Below are 18,733 nucleotides of genomic sequence, written 5' to 3'. Positions count from 1 at the left end.
AGAGCAAGAAAATTTTCACAGTATGTCTGATAATATTTTATCTTCTAGAGAAAGTCTTAATTGCTTTATTTCGGCTAGAATAAAATCAGTTTTTTGCAAACCATTTTAAGGTCAAAATTATTAACCACTTTAAGCTATATATTTTTTAATAGTCTACAGAACAAACCACCATTATGCAGTAACTTGCTTGATTACCCTAATCTGCCTAGTTAACCTAATTAACCTAGTTAAGCCTTTAAATGTCACTTGAAGCTCTAGAGAAGTGTCTTGAAAAATATCTAAAATCTGTTATTAGAAATGAGTTATTAAAACTATTATGTTTAGAAATGTGTTGAAAAAAACTTCTCTCTGTTAAACAGAAATGGGGGGGGGGGGGGATAAACAGTGGGGCTAATAATTCAAGGGGGCTAATAATTCTGACTTCAACTGTATATAAAATGCACCAGCAAACTCTATATAACTTTATATTAATGATATTATTTAAATCTCCAACACTACTATATTTCTCACCAAAACCCAATTTTTCAAAACAGCCCATGGTTGAGCTTAAAGCATTGCATAACACAAACACATGACAGCTATTTAAAGCCCTGGCAACAAGATAAATCCAAAAGTGCATGTTTTTCAGCGGTTGGAGATTGTTTTGGAGCTTTTGGTAGGTGCTAGTGTGAGATGTGTCCGCCCTTTCAGTGCTCAGACAGGTTTCATTTCACTTTCATTTGAAATTCAAATGCAACTACTGGACACAAGCAGTGTCCTGCTCTCCAATGTTTGTGTTCTAAACTGCCTGTGATTATAAAGGTGCTTGTTCTGAAATCATCAGTATCTGTGAATACTAGCCAAAACACCAGCAGATAAGAACATTCCCGGAGAGTGAATCACTGGACTTTATGGTTAACTTCCAAACATCTTGATGCATACCCTGGGGTGCTCAATTCAAATGATTTGCAGTGATGCCAAACATTATATGGAAATTCATGTATGTATTTTAAATGTATGAATTGAAAGCGACACCTATAAACAAATTAATTTGCACAGAAAGTCAGCCACAGATTAAACAAAAATAAGCAAACTACAGTCAAGCTGGAATACTTCACAGAGCAACATTTGTTGTTAATCATATCAAATGTGTTGTAGTGCATTTAGACTATACTGCTTATTATCAACTAAATACTAATTTGTCATGTTTATAGCTCATTCATTTACAAAAAAATTTAAGTTATGCTATTACAGACTTTGTGTAAACTACAAATAATGCCAAATTTTGTGAAAATGGTGACATTATCGACATACTGTACATATTATATACTTTGTCTTTAGGAGTAAGTATGAGTATTTGGCAACGAATACAACAATTATGGCCTACGGTCTGTATGCACACTGACACATTAGCTGCGTCCAAAATACCACACTATACACTATGCACTTGTGCACTTACACACTCAACAGCATAGTATATGCATGTAGTGCCGACCCAAATGGAACACTAATGTTTTTTTTACTACCGGAAACTCAAAGTATTTCCCTGATGACAATTGATGGTTGCCAAATTAGTGAAATAAATGACCAAACTACCAAATAATATCTGCCATGAGTTTAACCGCATTCATTATTGGGAGGTGATATAAGCACTCTCTTAGGATAATTTTGCTTTCACAATCCAAAATAAATAAAATTATTCAACATGTGCGCTCGATAGTTCTGCCCCTTCCTCTACGTGAGCAAAGCTGCAGTTGTTGAGTGTGTGAAGTGTCCATCATTCCACACTTTATTTTACCGGTTAAAGTGCATCATCCGGGTAATTAAAGTGTACTTGGTATTTTTAGAGTTTTCAGCGTGAACGCACTACTTACACTATTTATACTACAAAATAGAGTAGACTAGTGCATTAAGCATGCGATTTGGAGTGCACCTTACTTCACCATCTACTGGCCTGGCATTCTAAGTACTTTTTTTGGTGAGTGTTTTAATCGCATTTTTTAAAGTCGTCATTCAAATGTAAACCTTTTCAAAATTACAAATCTTTTTCCCATTTTTTATGTTAAATCTTTATCCTCATACTACAGTTGCAGATATTTAAGCAACATGCTAAGTGAACATAATTGTTTATCTGAAAAACAAAGTTAAATTCAGTTATTCTCCTTTGAAAAAGTGTTTCATGTTGCAACATCTCTCTTTGTTTTGGTCTGTGTAACTACGCCCACTGGCAGTTTACCCAAATATATTTTGGCAACCCAGAAAACACAGCATATTTTTAGTGATGGGAAGTTCAGATCATTTTACTGACTCGAACCTTTGAGTCTTGTTCATTGAGACAAACAAATCTTTTTTCGAATCATTTTGTTCAATTTGCAAGTCATAACTAGAATGCTATAAGAAAGAGAAAATAATCATTCATTGTTTACCTGCTCATTTGTCTTTATGTCAGCTCACCTCTTCTGACAGGTCTTCAAATTTGAGTGGTTCATTCATGTCACACTGACAGTCCCAAATAAGCTTAAACAATGCACACAGTCTGAGCCAAAAGGAGCCATGATTAGTTCACCGTTCAAGTCTTCTGGTATTTGATTCATTTGTTCATCATGTGACAGCATGTAAAGAGAGATAACACGAGAAACTCGAAAAAATGAATGGATCCTTTTTCTGGCTAAAAATGCATATAATTGGCTTCTGTCTTTCACGTGATGAATGAACGACTCAAACCAAGGACTCAAGAGATGAACAGATCAAAGCTTTTTTTGGCTCCAAATGCATATGTTTAGTTTCTGTACTCAACTTGATGAATGAACGACTCAAAACGAAAACTCGAAAAAGGAACTAATCTTCTACTCCACCTGCACAAATGTGGCAATGCGCAAACTGAGAGGGCTCATTGTTCTAAAGTCATACAAAAGATTCGTTTAAAATGAACCAACCGTTCACGAATGGGTCACTCTGCTTTAAACCAATGTTTTTAAAATTGGAAAGCATGAAAGTGGTAACTGTGAAAGATGAGGTCTTCCTCAAACGGTCTCTCATGTATTAATTGAATGTACAAAAATAAGTAATCAACAAATAATTTTTTGAAGGATTAAGAGAGCTAAATATAGTCAATTTCTTCCTAAAATATATTTTAGAAAGGCAGAGATCAAAAGATAAATAACGAATTTTTTTGATATTTGAATGACATAGATTTAATAGGTAGGGTATAAAAGTTTTCCTTTTTTTTCTCTCCATTTATTTTATCCCCCCCCCCCTCTCTTTAACAGTAAACCCATGTAGTATTCCCTTATTAATCACTCAAGATTTCTAACCGAGTTGCGCTCCATACTCCAATTCAGTAGGTGGCAGAAAATGCACTTTAAAGTTGGTTTGCCAACAGCCAGATAAAACTCCAGAAGAAGAAGGACGAATCATTAAAGAATGACCCATCACTACATATTTTATTTCAGTCATAAAGGCATCATCAGTGTATGCAGGCACGGCTGAAAATGTGACTTCCAGAGGACAGTAGCAGATGGTTTTTATGAAGTGGTTTTTAATGAGCCAATAATACTAATTTTACAAACTGAGTACAATTAGCTGAGCAGCTTACAGATTCTTAGGCACGCTCGTTCCTGTTTGTGTCATGAATCTGGCGTATACATCAAGTCATCGGAGGAGGAGTGGGTCATGATAAAAACCCTCTCCAATATTTTGAATTTGGACTGAAATACCTAGTTCAACCACTAGATGTCAATTCTATATATTGCATCTTTAAGAGTCCAGATGGTATGATTTTATTCAGAGAATCGGTTTACTGGGCATTAACAGTGTTACTATAAAAATATGAAATTAAGACAGAAGAGGTATAACAGTAGGATGTCATCTCGATTAATTGAACATTTTAACTTGATTACGATTATTGAATAATTATTATTTATAATTTTTTTTTGCCCTCATAGTTTACTGACAGGTTTTGTACAGTAAATATGCTCACATATTACAAGCGAGAGATGTTTGAATGAAGGGTGCATTACCTGATTTTAAATAATTGAAGGAAACACAGTGTGTCTCCTATCCTACATGTGTATCTAATATCTATGATTATTTACTGAACATCAATGTTGAAACACTGAAATGAAACACATATTGCCCAAAACAGTCACTTTTCCTTATAACAAAGTGAAAATTAATAACTTGCACACTTGAAAACAATAATTTTCAATGTTTTTTCATTTCTTGCATCTTCTGTAAACAAATATTTTATTGTAAATAATAATTTTAATGTAACGGAAATTATTCCGTCTCAAGGCATCTCAGGCACAGCTCAAAATCATCTTCAATGTGGTGCAAAATAAGGTTTAAGTATGGGTCCATCGTCCTACTTGACCAGAGATCAGATGTGGCAGCAAAGTGGCCACAGAAGTATAAATCAGCCTCAGGCTTTAACAGAGCAGGGTCACCTGACTTCACAAGCGGTAAGGAAAGTAATTGAAAAAATCGTCTTGGAAAAATTTGATTGATTATAGGTTCTGAATGTTGAATAACCGCCCAGCCTTATGTTTAGGTAATTACGGTATTTACAAGATAACAAGAATGCCGCTGTTAATGCTGGATGTCTCCCTCAGACATTCATTTCTAGTCCTGGAGTCTCTACACAGCAGCTGATAAGTTGATTGAGGTGTGTCTGATTAGGAAGAGTTTTCATATATGTACTTCTGGTGTCCTGCCAGGAAAACACTTGATTTGAGTGTTTGGCTTGATTTCTAAATGCCTACAGACAATCTTCTGTGCCACATGTCATTTGCATTTAAATAAATGACATCACTGAATCAAAGCTTGTGATAGTGCTTACACTTACACTAAAATAAAAGTTCTCAACTTCAAGTCATGCTAATCCAATAAGATTTTGGTGTCTGCATAAAATGAAATATTAGTAATAAAAATTACTTTTATCTACCTAGAAAGCATATTTATTGCAAATCTCTACATTATAGTTTCAAACAACTTTGGGCAAACTGAGTGAAATACTGTTCCATCATCAGACATTTATGTAATATTGAAACACCATACTTATTCTGTACTTATTAAACAATGTAAAAGAGTAAAGGCTCATACTAAATTATATTACAATTCAAATAATTACGTTATTCTTGCTGACAAATGGTGAAACCTAGTGGTTTGAAGGATATAAAATATTATAGTATAAAAATTTAAATGTGAATTAATTACTATTAGTATTATTGCTGCACTGTGGTCTTATATGGAGTATGTTTAAATATGTCATTAAACAACTCTTGGTCTAAATATGCTTGATGAGTTTTTTGGTAAGTAAACTATTGATACATTGAATAACTTTTAAAGAGTGGAAAAATGTATGATAGACATGACTGTTAGCTCAGAAAAAAATGGGAAGAGGGGTTTAATTCTGGATTTTGAATTCTAAGTATGAACAAAAGTTCTGCAGGTTTGATGAGTGTGTGTGAATGATGACAAAGGCTGCAATTTACACTAAACCTACAGTTTAACACAAGCTAACAGCCTAGGTCTGTCACAATATTTTTTCTTGTATTGCAATGAATGATATTATTGTCATTTTAAGACCATTTTATGGCACTCATTATATAATGACAAAATTACTATATAATATCATCACAATACAAGTACACTCTTCCAAAGAGCACATAATATTTTATTCTTAAGAAAATTTAATTTGATTATAGTAATTTTAACAATTTAATAATTAGGTATATAAAATGTGAAAACGCATATCCTACATATATAATAATAAATGTTAACAAAAAAGTGTAAGGTAAAAAGAATCAGAGGTATTTGGTATCAGATCAATTTTCAGACACCCACATGGAAATATACAAAAGTAATTTATAGTAAATAACATGGCGTTTTTTAACTATACTGACATTGAAACCTCCAGTAGAGATAGAGATGTTGCACAATCAGCTAAAATGTAGCTAGAATTGGTTTATTTGTATGGGCGATATATATTGCATCACCAAAAATGATTGAGGTCACATCCATGTGTTGTGTGATGAGTCGATATATTGATTATTGTGACAGACGTATTTTCTACCATCGTGCCAAACAGTCCCAAGAACATTCAGGTTGTATTTCCATGTGAGCTTGGAACGACAGGTTACAATTACAAACAGTTCTCAGCCCAGAATTCGACGCATGGTAGACAGATCTGTTGATCTGCACTAATAGTGCATGTGTGCTAGACATTGCCACTAATGGCACAGTGGTACAGTACGGTACGGGTCACCTTTATCAGGCTTGCGTTTCCACTGCCAAAAGGGTACCAATGGTGTGGTGTATGACAGAAAGTTTCAGTCGATGTCATTCTCGCTCAAGGAAATGTCTACAGTAAATCTGTACGGGTCGTTCCCATATCATATGAAAACCACTTCCCACAAACACATGCTTTATACACATAAATACTTGTCATTACTTCATCATTAACCTTTCTATGAACATGATTTGATTATAACTGCAGATCAATGATGCGAAATAGCCTACCGCAACGTCTGCAATTATATGACGTAAATAAATAAACGCAACATATATGAAAACATACAGACCCTTACAGTCTTCGATATGTTAACACTCACAGTAAAACTACACACAACAGACATTTAGTCCTTATTTGGGTTCAAAAACAACACAAAATATAGCCCAGTCAGTGCAAACCTCTCATCTGTATCTTTAATCTTCACCAGCACACATAATCTCTTTTAGAAAGTAATTCCGTCATTCCGAGTTCATAATAGTCCAAAAGGTGATGATAATAGCTAAACATGGCAGTTTGTTCATGTTTTAGGTTGCTAAAACAATCATTTGCTCCTTTGTTTTGCCGGCTACTTTTTTTTTGGTTTGTTGCGCACCACTCCCACGTTTGTCTGTTTCTGAAAGGATTGGATGTCAGAAGCACTTCAATAATCATGTACACGTTATTATCATTAGCTCAAGAAGTTTGTTATTTCAAATATAGACATGCGGCAAGCTCTCTGGAGAAAGTGAAAACAACAACAGAAAACAACTCGTAAAACGACAACAGGACACAGAAGATTTTGTTCTTCTTGGCTTTGTGGCTTTTCATCAAGACGACAACAAGGTTTGTTAGAGCTCATGTCAACCATGGCTTGTTATTATATGTATATATTATTATGGTGTAATGTCTTGGTTGTTTTTTTTTTTTTTAAATGGCGGCTTCTTTGTTTTCATTCTTTCATTTATTCAAAAAGTGATACGATACGGTTCGCTTTTTGGTCCCCTTTGACATCGGAAATGGCCATAAAAGCGTACCAAACCGTACCATACCACTCAGCAGAAACAGGCCTTTTATGTTGAAAAATCTGATTATTGTCTTTATTGCTGTTTATATTACACTTGCGTCACCAAGGCACATTTGTATTACATTCCAATAAGTCTCGTTATTAGCACCACCATGAAAAATGAAACAGTTTCCATGTTGACTGGACCGAATCAGCATGAATGGAATGATTAGACAAACAGAAGCATAGTGGTAAAGTGGTTTTTGGCTGATCATCAAGAGATTTGCGATATGTGGCAAGTGAAAGGTGCATATGTCACCTGATCATCTTCACTGTCTGATGCCTCCATGCTCAGGGAACTCTGGGTCAAATCCACAGACTGGAATAACAAAGAGGCATCATACATTAATATCCTGTTTGAACATGAAATTTTTTTTTCCCAAAAAATAAACACAATCTTCTGATATTAAAGCAATATTATGTCATGAAACATATTGGTTTGATAATCTGGAGTAAAATATTTAGGCTGCAACCTATCAAAGATCATTCTCACTAGATTTTCTAAATGTAACCACAGCTTTAGTCTGTTATGTTGGAGTTCAGGGAAAGTGAGGACAGGGACTGAAGAGATTTCAGAGAAGGCAGGTATAGCGAGGGGAACAACACTGCATCTAATCCTGTTAGAGAACTCAACAGGGAGCTTCCTGTCTATTCAATCATGCTTCGTGATGTCTGAGGCTCTTACATGCTTTTCGCAGAGCCAAAAATACTCACGCACGGTGAACATATTCAGCACAGAGCGTTTGATAGCTTGACTTTAGATTCGGTTCTGTCTGGTGATGAAAGTACAATGTAATTAAGAAAAAAAATAGTTTAAATAATATATGAAGCAAAGTATTTAAGTGTAAATGGCAAATTATCAGCGATTTCAGTGCATATTTGATACTGTAGATAAAAAAATTTAATATTTATGTGTATTTTAACAAAAACACAAAAGGATTGAAACAAATAATGACATAAGTTTTGAGAAAAGCCAAATAAAAATTATTCAGTAATTTTAGGCCGCAAATATATATTAAAATGATCCTGGAAATATAAAAAAAATGCCCAAATTATGCTCATTCACAAGTCCATTTTTTGTGATCTACTAGAACACATTTACATAAGTAACATGAGAAACATTACACTTACCGGCCACTTTATTAGGTACACCTTACTAGTACCGGGTTGGACCCCATTTTGCCTTCAGAATTGCCTTTTTGGCATAGATTCAACAAGGTACTGGAAATATTCCTCAGAGATTTTGGTCCATATTGACATGATGCTATCACGCAATTGCTGCAGATTTATCAGCAGCACATCCATGATGCGAATCTCCCTTTCCACCACATCCCAAAGGTGCTCTGTTGGAATGAATTCTGACTCTACCATCAGAATGTAGCAGCAGAAATCGAGACTCATCAGACCAGGCAACGTTTTTCCAATCTGCTATTGTCCAATTTTGGTGAGCCTGTGCGAATTGTAGCCTCAGTTTCCTGTTCTTAGCTTACAGGAGCAGCACCTGGCGTGGTCTTCTGCTGCTGTAGCCCATCCGCCTCAAGGTTGGACGTGTTGTGCATTCAGAGATGCTCTTATGGATATATCGGTTGTAACGAGTGGTTATTTGAGTTACTGTTGCCTTTCTATCAGCTCGAACCAGTCTGGCCCTTCTCCTCTGACCTCTGGTATCAACAAGGCATTTGCACCCACGGAACTGCCACTCACTGGATATTTTCTCTTTCTCTGAACATTCTCTGTAAACCCTAAAGATGGTTGTGCATGAAAATCTCAGAAGATCAGCAGTTTCTGAAATACTTAGACCAGCCCATCTGGTAGCAACAACCATGCCACGTTCAAAGTCACTTAAATCACCTTTCTTCCCCATTCTGAAACTACGTTTTAACTGCAGCAGATCTTCTTGACCATGTCTACATGCCTAAATGCATTGAGTTGCTGCCATGTGATTGGCTAATTAGAAGTTTGTGTTAACAAGCAGTTGAACAGGTGTACCTAATAAAGTGGCCGGTGAGTGCATTTCTCCCATATTGTACATTTCTACTGAACTGGGCTTTCACTTTCCAAATAAAAAAAACCCCCAGAGTTTTAGATCCTGTCTCATTAAACCCTGCCTTTCCTAAAAGCACAGGTAATTCTGAATGGTCAGGTGACTCAGTGTATTATGATTGGCTAGATGCTTAAAATAGTTTTCACAAGGATTGAAAATGTCAAGCACTTGTGTATGCATCTATCGAGAATTTTTTGAAAGGCTGTGTTCAACTGTGCACATGCATAAAAACAACAGAGAAAAAGACAAGTTAATTCAAAGACCATCAAACTGCGGATCTTTAAACACAGACTATGAAAATACACTCTGAAAACTTCCTCTTCAGTGAAAAAAGAGCCTTAATTAAATCTAGTTGTTCCCAGAGAGCTAATAAAAAAGAAGTAGGATAGATATTTTTACACCAAAACACACTATTGATGAGAGTCAAACATGCCGTCAAGGATACCAAAATTGAAAACAAGTGAGTAAAGTTTATTTCAAACAAGTTTCCTCTTTGTTTCAGTCTGACTTTTAAAGTTAGTGTGAGACTTTCAGCAGTTTGTGCACTTCACAAATCAAAGCTTTATCAGTCATGAAGAAGCCAATGAGTATAAACTGATGAAACTATGAGTGTAGAAAGATGGTTACCGTGTGAACAGGTGTAGCCAGTACAGTGTGGAGGCTGGAGTACTCCGGCGGGCTGCAGGGAAGACCATCATCTTCAGAAAGTGCCCCAGCGTCCTCTGCTTTCCTCCCACAGAGCAGTGCTGGTGGAGAACCCAGACGAATGGCCTGCTTCAGCTGCAGCTACAGACACCCCACAAACTATTAACAACTGTTCAAAAACAGATAATTCTATCTTATGTCACAAACTATTGTGTTAGCTTGATATTGATTGTTTGCATGTTCTCCCGGTGTTGGCATGGGTTTCCTTTGGGTGCTCCGGATTCTCCCGCAATCCAAAGACAAACGCTATAGGTGAATTAGATGAACTAAAATTGGCCATAGTGTGAGGCCCCGTTTACACTAAAGCGTTATCATTTTAAAACAGCGTTTTAGAATGAAAACGATCCTCGTCCACACTAGCGTCTACACCAAACCACTGAAAACGCACATCACGTGACCACACACACACACACTCTGGCATGCGCTGCGGCATATCTAGCCAGATGAGAGCTGTGCTTGTCGGACTGTTCATCAAGGATCTACCGCTGGATCTAATCTCACTATATATGTTACACATGATATTTAATCCATCTTGTTGTCTATATCTAATGACATATTCCACCGACTTTGGTCTTTTGAATCTAATACTTGTTTTCAGGTAAGGTGTTTTGGTTAAACGCAAAGATAAGTTAATAATTAATGTAACCTCGTACACTCTGTATATTGACTGATTGTTTGTCTTTATTTCCTATATTATATAAACTTATTGTACATTATACTTTTATAATGGCCATTATTGATTATTAAACTGATATTCAGCAAAAGAGAGGGTATGTTTCGTATTCTCAATGAAAATGAAAGGAGGCAGTAATGTTATAGGCTCTGTTTTGTTATAAATTTTCATACAGTGAAGATGACGCTCATATATGCAGCACGACGCCTCAACATTTCTGCTGTCTCTGTTAAGTTGTTAATATCAAAATGAAAATAGCAGTTCCTTATATCATGTTTTAATTTTATTGTTAAGATAGTAAAATAACATACGTAGTCAGGGTGATGTGAATAAGGTTATAAAGTACACTGTTCCCTTTGAAGATTTACCTGACATGTCCTCGGGAGTCTGTTTTCCATATCAAACTTGCGAAGTCTGAACTTTCAAGGAAAGGATGCAGGACTGAACTGTGTGTAGGCTACTTAATATTGAGGAAAAGCCTCAATCAGAGAGGCGAATGTCTGCAGCCCGCCTCCGTTTTCAAATGTCTCAGTTTTCCCCCATCCACACTGAGACGGATCAGCAGCATTTTAAAAAGGAAACTGACTCTTCAGTGTTTCCAAAACTCCGGCGTAGCGTGGACGTATGGCATAACCGTAGCAAAACTTATGCATTTTAAAACAAAACTCATTAGTGTAAATGGGGCCTGAGTGTATGGGTGTCAGAATAGTGCGCGGTTCATTCCGCTGTGGCAACCTCTGATAAATAAGAGACTAAGCCGAAGGAAAACGAATGAATGAAATTTAAATCAGCATATTAGGCTAATGGTTTCTGGTTTAACAATAATAATTGTTTCTGAAGGATCATGTGGACTACAGACTACAGTATTGATGTTGAAAAATAAGCGTTGTAATCACAGGAATAAAAAACAATGTATTATATTAAATTATTTTAAACTTGTATCTCAATATCTCAATATTAATGAATCATGCAGACAGGGCAGGACAGAGAAGCTCCTCCCCCTTTAAAAAAACAGCCAATAGTGTTTTGTTTGAGTGGTTGAGCTCAAGCTCATATAGGTGCGAGAGATATCAGAAACTAGACAGCATTTATTGTTGCATTGTATTGTTATTTAACCAATGTAAACATATTTGTTAAAAAAGGGACATTGTGGGTATCTATCATTTTGTGACTTCATTGTGTCCACATTTCTCAAGACGTTTTTTCTAGCTCACATTGTTTTTGTTTTCTATTCTGTTGATCAGTGACATTGACGATGATCCCTGCTGTCTAGATTGGGCTGGTGGCAAAATGTCAACAGTGAAAATCTCAAGCTCTGTGTCTTGAGGCTTAGACTTGCTAATTTTATACCAAAGTCCATGAATTGCCATCACTAATACTCATTAAATGAATAGGAGAGGAAAGAGAAGATATTTATATATTGCAGATGAGCACTCAAATGCAACTTTACACAAACAGGGTACAAAACAGAGACTGAAAATCTTTATAATAGTTCTTAGTGTGTCTTATTTGTCAAACTAAATTTAAAGACTAACCATAAATTGATGTTGGATTTCTGCTTTTTGTTTTACATTTTATATTGCATTTAATTCGGTGTAACCCTAATTTACTTTTGTTTGAAGGAATTCCTGTAGAAACTTGCTACACTTTATTTATTTATTTATTTATTTATTTATTTATTTATTTATTTATTTATTTATTTATTTATTTATTTATTTATTTATTCATTTATTTATTTATTCATTATCATCAGTGTGAAGGTTTGAACATGAGTGTTTTTTTAGCATTTAAACCTTGGTTTGTGTGAATTTTGTCATTTTAATTGGTTGGTAAGACCTAGCTTAGGACATAATAATAACAATAACAACAACAACAACAACAACAACAACAACAATAATAATAATAATAATAATAATAATAATAATAATAATAATAAACATTTTAGCTTCATGATATAATCCTAATATTAAATTCAGAACATTTAGCCACTTTATTTATGACAAAATATTTTACATTTTAATGAGCATAAAACACAATTGACATACCGTACAAATAAATCATAAAAGCTGTAGAAATACCTGTAAGGATTTCACTTTTCCATGAATGCTGTCCTGTGATGTGCCCAGACCCTCATTAGTCTCTGAAGACGGTGAATCAGAGACGAAGACACTGTCATGTGACATGGCTTTGTTTCCCAAGTTGATCTTGGATCTTTGAATGAAAGATGGTATGATTATACCAAAAAGCATATAACTAAAGCATTTAACTGCCCACGTGAAAAAAAAAACCCAGTATAATTTATAGTAATTACTTCAGTGTTTATCATGATTGAGGGTGATTCCCAAAATTGCTTTCTAGGAAGCCTGCTAGGTTTTGGACTTCCACTCAATTCATAAAGACTTTATAGAGAATAAAACCATTGTTTGAATTTACTGCTCCCCATTCAGTCTTTAAGGACTCTCAATGCTTTGTTTATTGGTGTTCTTACTCACTCTGATCTTGAGGAGATCAATGATGCTACTCTACTATACAGTACATGCATGTAAAAAATAGTGCTGGGCAACGATTAATATATATATATATATATATATATATATATATATATATATATATATATATATTTAAAATTGTGATTAATAATATGATTTTTCTGTAATTAATCACAATTAATCACATTCTTGTATGCTAAATTAATCAATGAATTCAAAAGTAGTGTATTGAACACTATTTTAAAAGTAGGGATGTATCGATTCACCTGATTCACAATCCGATTCCTGAACTCACACCTGAACTCACAATTCACGATACTACTCTCACGATTTAGTCATGATTTTTTTAAAAAGCCCCTAATATGGGTTTTTGAAAATAGCCTTCCATGTAGTGTATAACACAGCTCTAAGTGAAGTGAAAAATCCAGCTAAAGCTTAAATCTGAAAGTGGACAGTGTTTAAAACTATTGATTAGTTTATAAAAAAAGTCTACTCCTATTACTTCAAACAAATCATCTTGATAACGAGTCTTTAGCCGTTTCGGTGTGACGAGGATACGAAACTTAAGCCCCGTCCAGTTGTTGCGCATGCAAACCCGGGAAAATTGAAACCTGCGGTCCCGCCCACTAGCACAGAAAAAAAGGGGGGTTTAAATTACGGGAGTTTTCCAGGATAAATGACTAATGGGTGGGTGGCTAGAGATGGGTCTGAAATACGGGTGAGTCCCAGGAGAAACAGTGAGTGTTGGCAGGTATGCTCATACATACACTATGCACTCTGACTAGTTCAGTATTGTTGATAAGCCGTGCATTGCACTCTGTCTCACGCTGAACGCTGTCGACCAATCGCAACAGGCTTTCATAGGTCCAATCAGCGCAGATTAGCTTTGCGCTAAGGAGGGGTTTGGGAACAAATGAATCGCTAAACGATTCATATGGGAGTCGCTGGGATAATTAGGTAAAAATAAATGCAGATTATAAGACCATGAAAGTGTTTTTTGACCTTGCATGCATATTAGACTGTTGTTGGAGACCCTTACGACCAAAATATGACCCTATTTCATGTATTTCATGCTCTTTCATTTTTTACTTAACTGCTGCACATTTTTTTGCAAACTAATATGTTTTCTGCCGTAGCTAAATTGCTATTTTAAAAGACTCATTTATATAAACAAACTAAAATTGTGACTGTGCTGGGATTTTACATTTTTAAAAAGAAATATCAGCATTATCTCTTTGTCTTTTCTGGCATAAGCTGAGGTTTTTGCTCATTCACAATCTCCCATGCTGATGAAAAAACTCTTTCACTGGGGACTGGGATGACTGGTGTGGAGAGGTAAGCCTTTCCTACACCTGAGAGCAGGTTTCCTAGAACTGAGAACAGGCCATCCGCTCCAGGGTGCTGGCCACTGGCATCAAATTCTGATTATAAAATTACTAATTATAAAGTAGGATAGAGACAGGAGTTTATTATTAATTATTATTTATTATTACATGGTTATGAAGCTGAATAATTAATATTACTTGTATAATTAATGAGGATAAGTATCAGTGTGATACACTTAAGAAGAGATAATCTTGAACATTTAAATATTCAATAATAATAATAAGCAAATTATTAAAATATGCACAAACTAATTTGAAAATGAGAGGGTAAAAATAATTTAATACCTGCTTCTGTAATAGAACAACTTGCTCTTTCAGTCTGAAAATCATCTTTACAATTTCGCTATGAAAACACTGATGCACCGTGTGATCTCCATTGCACTTGTCAGAGCAAGCGGAGCTGCAAATCATCCATTCTGCGCAGTTTGGCTTATTAATATTTTTTTTTGTGTATAGATGTCTGTGACAGTAGTTTTTCCACTGTGCTGACGATTTATATGTGCATAATATTCGTTGTTCTGTTAGTGTAAGTAAACGTCTTTTTGCAGTATTTGCGCACAGTTTGTGTTTTGTCTGGTGCACTTCACCGCTGTCATTTTACTCTGCCGCCCCACCTCTTGCTTGCCACTGATGATATCAACATTTCTATCGGTTTGAATTGTCACATATTTGAACAGATTTTCAACTGGCTCACGCTGAATCATTACATCCCTATTTAAAAGTTCTTGTATACCCAAAAAGTGTTTATAAAAATGTAAATTTGTAAATCTTAACTAAAAATGTAACCAAATAAATCTAAAACCAAAGCTATTTGCAACAGGCAGGGAATTTAGTAATAATTAAGCGATCATAACGTTAGTGGTTCTCAGTTCCTGTCCTTGCACCACACAGCTTTATTAATTACAGGGTCTCTACTGTGTTCTCTACTCTCTGTGATCTCTAAGGAATATAAGTATCTTGGTACAATATTTGATACCACATTAAAGTTCCAGCAGAATTCAGAAGCTGTTGCTAAGAAAGTGCATCAGAGAATGTATGTTCTTAGAAAACTGAACTCTTTCTGTGTAGAAAAACGCATACTGAGAACTTTTTATACCACCTATATCGAGAGTTTATTAAGCTTTTCCTTTTTATGCTGGTTCTCTTCACTTTCCGTTAGAGAGAAAAATCGACTGCAAAATTTAGTCAAGACTTGCTCCAAAATTATTGGTCTACCTCACAGAGTTACATGAACAGCAAGTATTAAGGAAAACTCAAAGTGTGATCAGAGATGACTCCCATCCTCTGAAGCCTTTTTTTGTTCTGTTGCCCTCTGGAAGAAGGTTAAGAAGCACTAAATGCTCTTCCAACAGATATAAATTTACATTTGTTCCAGAGTTTTAAATTTACATTTCTAATGCATGTGTTTTTCCAAGTTTTTTATTTATTTTTTTTTTAACTATTTATGAAGTTATACATGAAGCATGCTGGATTGTTTTTTTTTTTTTTTTACACTGTTTGTAAGTGATTTGTCTCCTTATGTGTTTGTTGAATCATGAAATGCTATTACCCTAATCTAATTGCCCCTGGTGGGATTAATAAAGTTGTTAAACCTTAAACCTAATAACCTGAGCACAGGAAATATTTACTTCATTTCATTGATTAATTCGTTCATTCATTGATTTTGTGCCATTTCACTGCAAGCAGCGCATGTATTATAATATGCTGGGTTCACACAAAAACCAAAATCAAGTATTCGTATCAGTATATTACAGTACATACAAAGTCAATGCAAACAGTGCAAATATAGGTGAATTTCCTCTAAATGCGTGAAATTCGTTTGTGTGTTTTATTGCAAATTCAATTAATTCTACTCGAAAAGAGAAATTTGTGTTAACACAATATAAAATAATTGTCAAAATTAATTAATGCATCTAGCTGTTAAGCTCAGCCCTAATAAAAATACATACATATATATCAGAAACACAGTACACAAATAATTGTATTTTTTAAATAGTTTTTCCTCACCCTGGGTCATTATCGCTGTTAACATGGCTGATACTCTGCTCCGAAGCATTAACATCATCACTCGATTGACTGGCCTTCAATCCACTCTCACTCGACGGAGACAGACTTTCCTTCCTCTTTTTCTTCACGAAAAAATTCTTGAACGTCTGAAATTTGGACTTCTTTTTCCCTGCGTTGAAAACAATACACAGAAATAAAATGAATACCACTTGTGAATTGTCTCTTACAGAAGACTCTTGAATTCATAGAGGCTTGCTAACAGCAAACACGGAACACATGCTTACAATTAGTCAATGTTCGCTTATCTAAACAAAATAAGTTCAACTGGCAGACAATCATGTTTACAGGCCCTCCAGACTTGGAAATTATATATACAGCACATTTAAACAATCACATTACAATTTATGACATGAATACCACTTGTTGTAATCTCCTCAGGCAAAGTCTATCTGACCGTGGAACATTGCGCTGTTTCTGATTAGCATGGCTGTGGTTGTACCTCCAATTGCTCAATAGATCCAATAAAATGAGTTTTATTTAACAAATAGTCACTGTAGACCCCTAAAAATGTACTTTTGGGAGCTTACACTACACTATTTTGCTTTTGAACGTAATTGTAGCATTGAATGAAATTCCGTTTTTGTTATTCAAAAGCTCTTTTGCTTTTAAGTCCAGTGAGGTTTAATAAGGAATAATATTACACAACCACACTGTTGAGTCTTTCAGTTTTGCAGTTCATCAAAATATAAGAACATGCTCATTTTCAGCTACTTGTACATTAAGTTAGCAGAAAAATTCAGAAAAAACAAAACATCATCGAAGAAACTCGACATAGAGGAACATCACTGCCAGCAAGCGTTTCTGAAGTGTTTTTGCAAAGCAACACAAACAGCGCGCAGAAGTATAAATGCACGACAACACGCAAGGCATGCGCAGTTTACATGCGCGATTACTCAACGCAGAAGTATAAACCAGGCTTTAGTGTAAGTAAACATCTTTTGCAGTATTTGCGCACAGTTTGTGTTTTGACTGGCGCACCTCACTAATTTTATTTTACTCTGCCGCCCCACCTTTTGCTTGCTGTTGAAGTGCAGGTAGAGCGAGTTTGCACCTGTAAACACAGCGCCCCAGCTGTTCAAAAAATTTATCGCGATTCATTTAACATTTCTACCGGTTTAAATAGTCCATATTTGGGGCCACGATAAGTCTAAAAACTATATAGACTTGGTTGGCATAGATGAGAATGCCCACAAATCATCACTACCATTTTTGCCATGGGGGAAACAACTCATTAGAATGAATGTACGAAGAACAATACAATGACTTTTTTCTTGATTTCATATTGAAAAGTTACTGTGTAACATTTTTCCTCTTTGATAACTTTAGAAATCCTGATCTTAAGTTTTATATGCTGCCAAATAAACATACAGAAGCCGGCAGGTTAAAAACCACAGTATTTTCTTCCGCACGTTGCATTTTTTTTTTATCAGTCTTTTGGTTTAATTGTTAAGTAAATCTACTGTGCATGTGTTCTTGCCTTTTATGTGAGCCTTTTATTCTTTTATGGGGTAGTTTTTGTCACATATTTCATAGTTGGCTGTCTAAAATGTGGCGCAGGTGATTCCCTGAATTTAAATGACATGTGAAATAAAGACACTTGCCGCGTCCCAATTCGCATATTATCCGTCCTAAATAGTATTTGAAAATTGGAATTAGTATGTCCAAAATCGTAGTATGTTGAAAAGAGTATTCCCAAGGGTCCCAGATGGTTTACTATTTCTGGTAAAAATTCGATACTCTATACTCTAACCTCTGATATCGCCCACAGTACATTGCCAGTTGGACGTAAATTCGATTAGAACTACAGTACAAATGCGGGTGAAAAGTGTTAATAAACTACAAACATGATGGATGCACGAGACCAACCGTGAAGTAGAGAGGCTTTGGTAAAGATGTTTGTATGACTGTTAATTAATATCTAGCCAACTGGAAAATAATTAAATCACGTTTTCTGTGTTATATTTCATCTGCAACAACAAAAGCGAACTTCTATAAAGACGTGTTTGCACATTAACATCTGAATGCAGAATTATCCAAAGACTTGAGGAGATTTCTCT

The 18,733-nt window shown here is 35.2% G+C and overlaps 1 protein-coding gene across 4 annotated transcripts in view; it reads right to left on the bottom strand.

Annotated features, from left to right (window-relative positions):
• Positions 1-18,733, bottom strand: part of zgc:66433 (uncharacterized protein LOC321250 homolog) — an 84,649-nt gene that overhangs the window by 17,598 nt on the left and 48,318 nt on the right. For all 4 annotated transcript variants that reach the window (XM_056472114.1, XM_056472115.1, XM_056472111.1 and 1 more), the window contains 4 exons: positions 16,617-16,785; positions 12,814-12,946; positions 9,985-10,143; positions 7,573-7,632 (listed from right to left, as the gene is read on the bottom strand). In XM_056472114.1, coding sequence (XP_056328089.1) covers positions 7,573-7,632; positions 9,985-10,143; positions 12,814-12,946; positions 16,617-16,785 — 521 coding nt within the window. The remainder of the gene's footprint in view (positions 1-7,572; positions 7,633-9,984; positions 10,144-12,813; positions 12,947-16,616; positions 16,786-18,733) is intronic.

The sequence above is a fragment of the Danio aesculapii genome, chromosome 14 (assembly GCF_903798145.1).
Source record: "Danio aesculapii chromosome 14, fDanAes4.1, whole genome shotgun sequence".
Lineage (NCBI taxonomy): Eukaryota > Metazoa > Chordata > Actinopteri > Cypriniformes > Danionidae > Danio > Danio aesculapii.
This window is presented reverse-complemented; position numbering and strand designations above follow the sequence as displayed.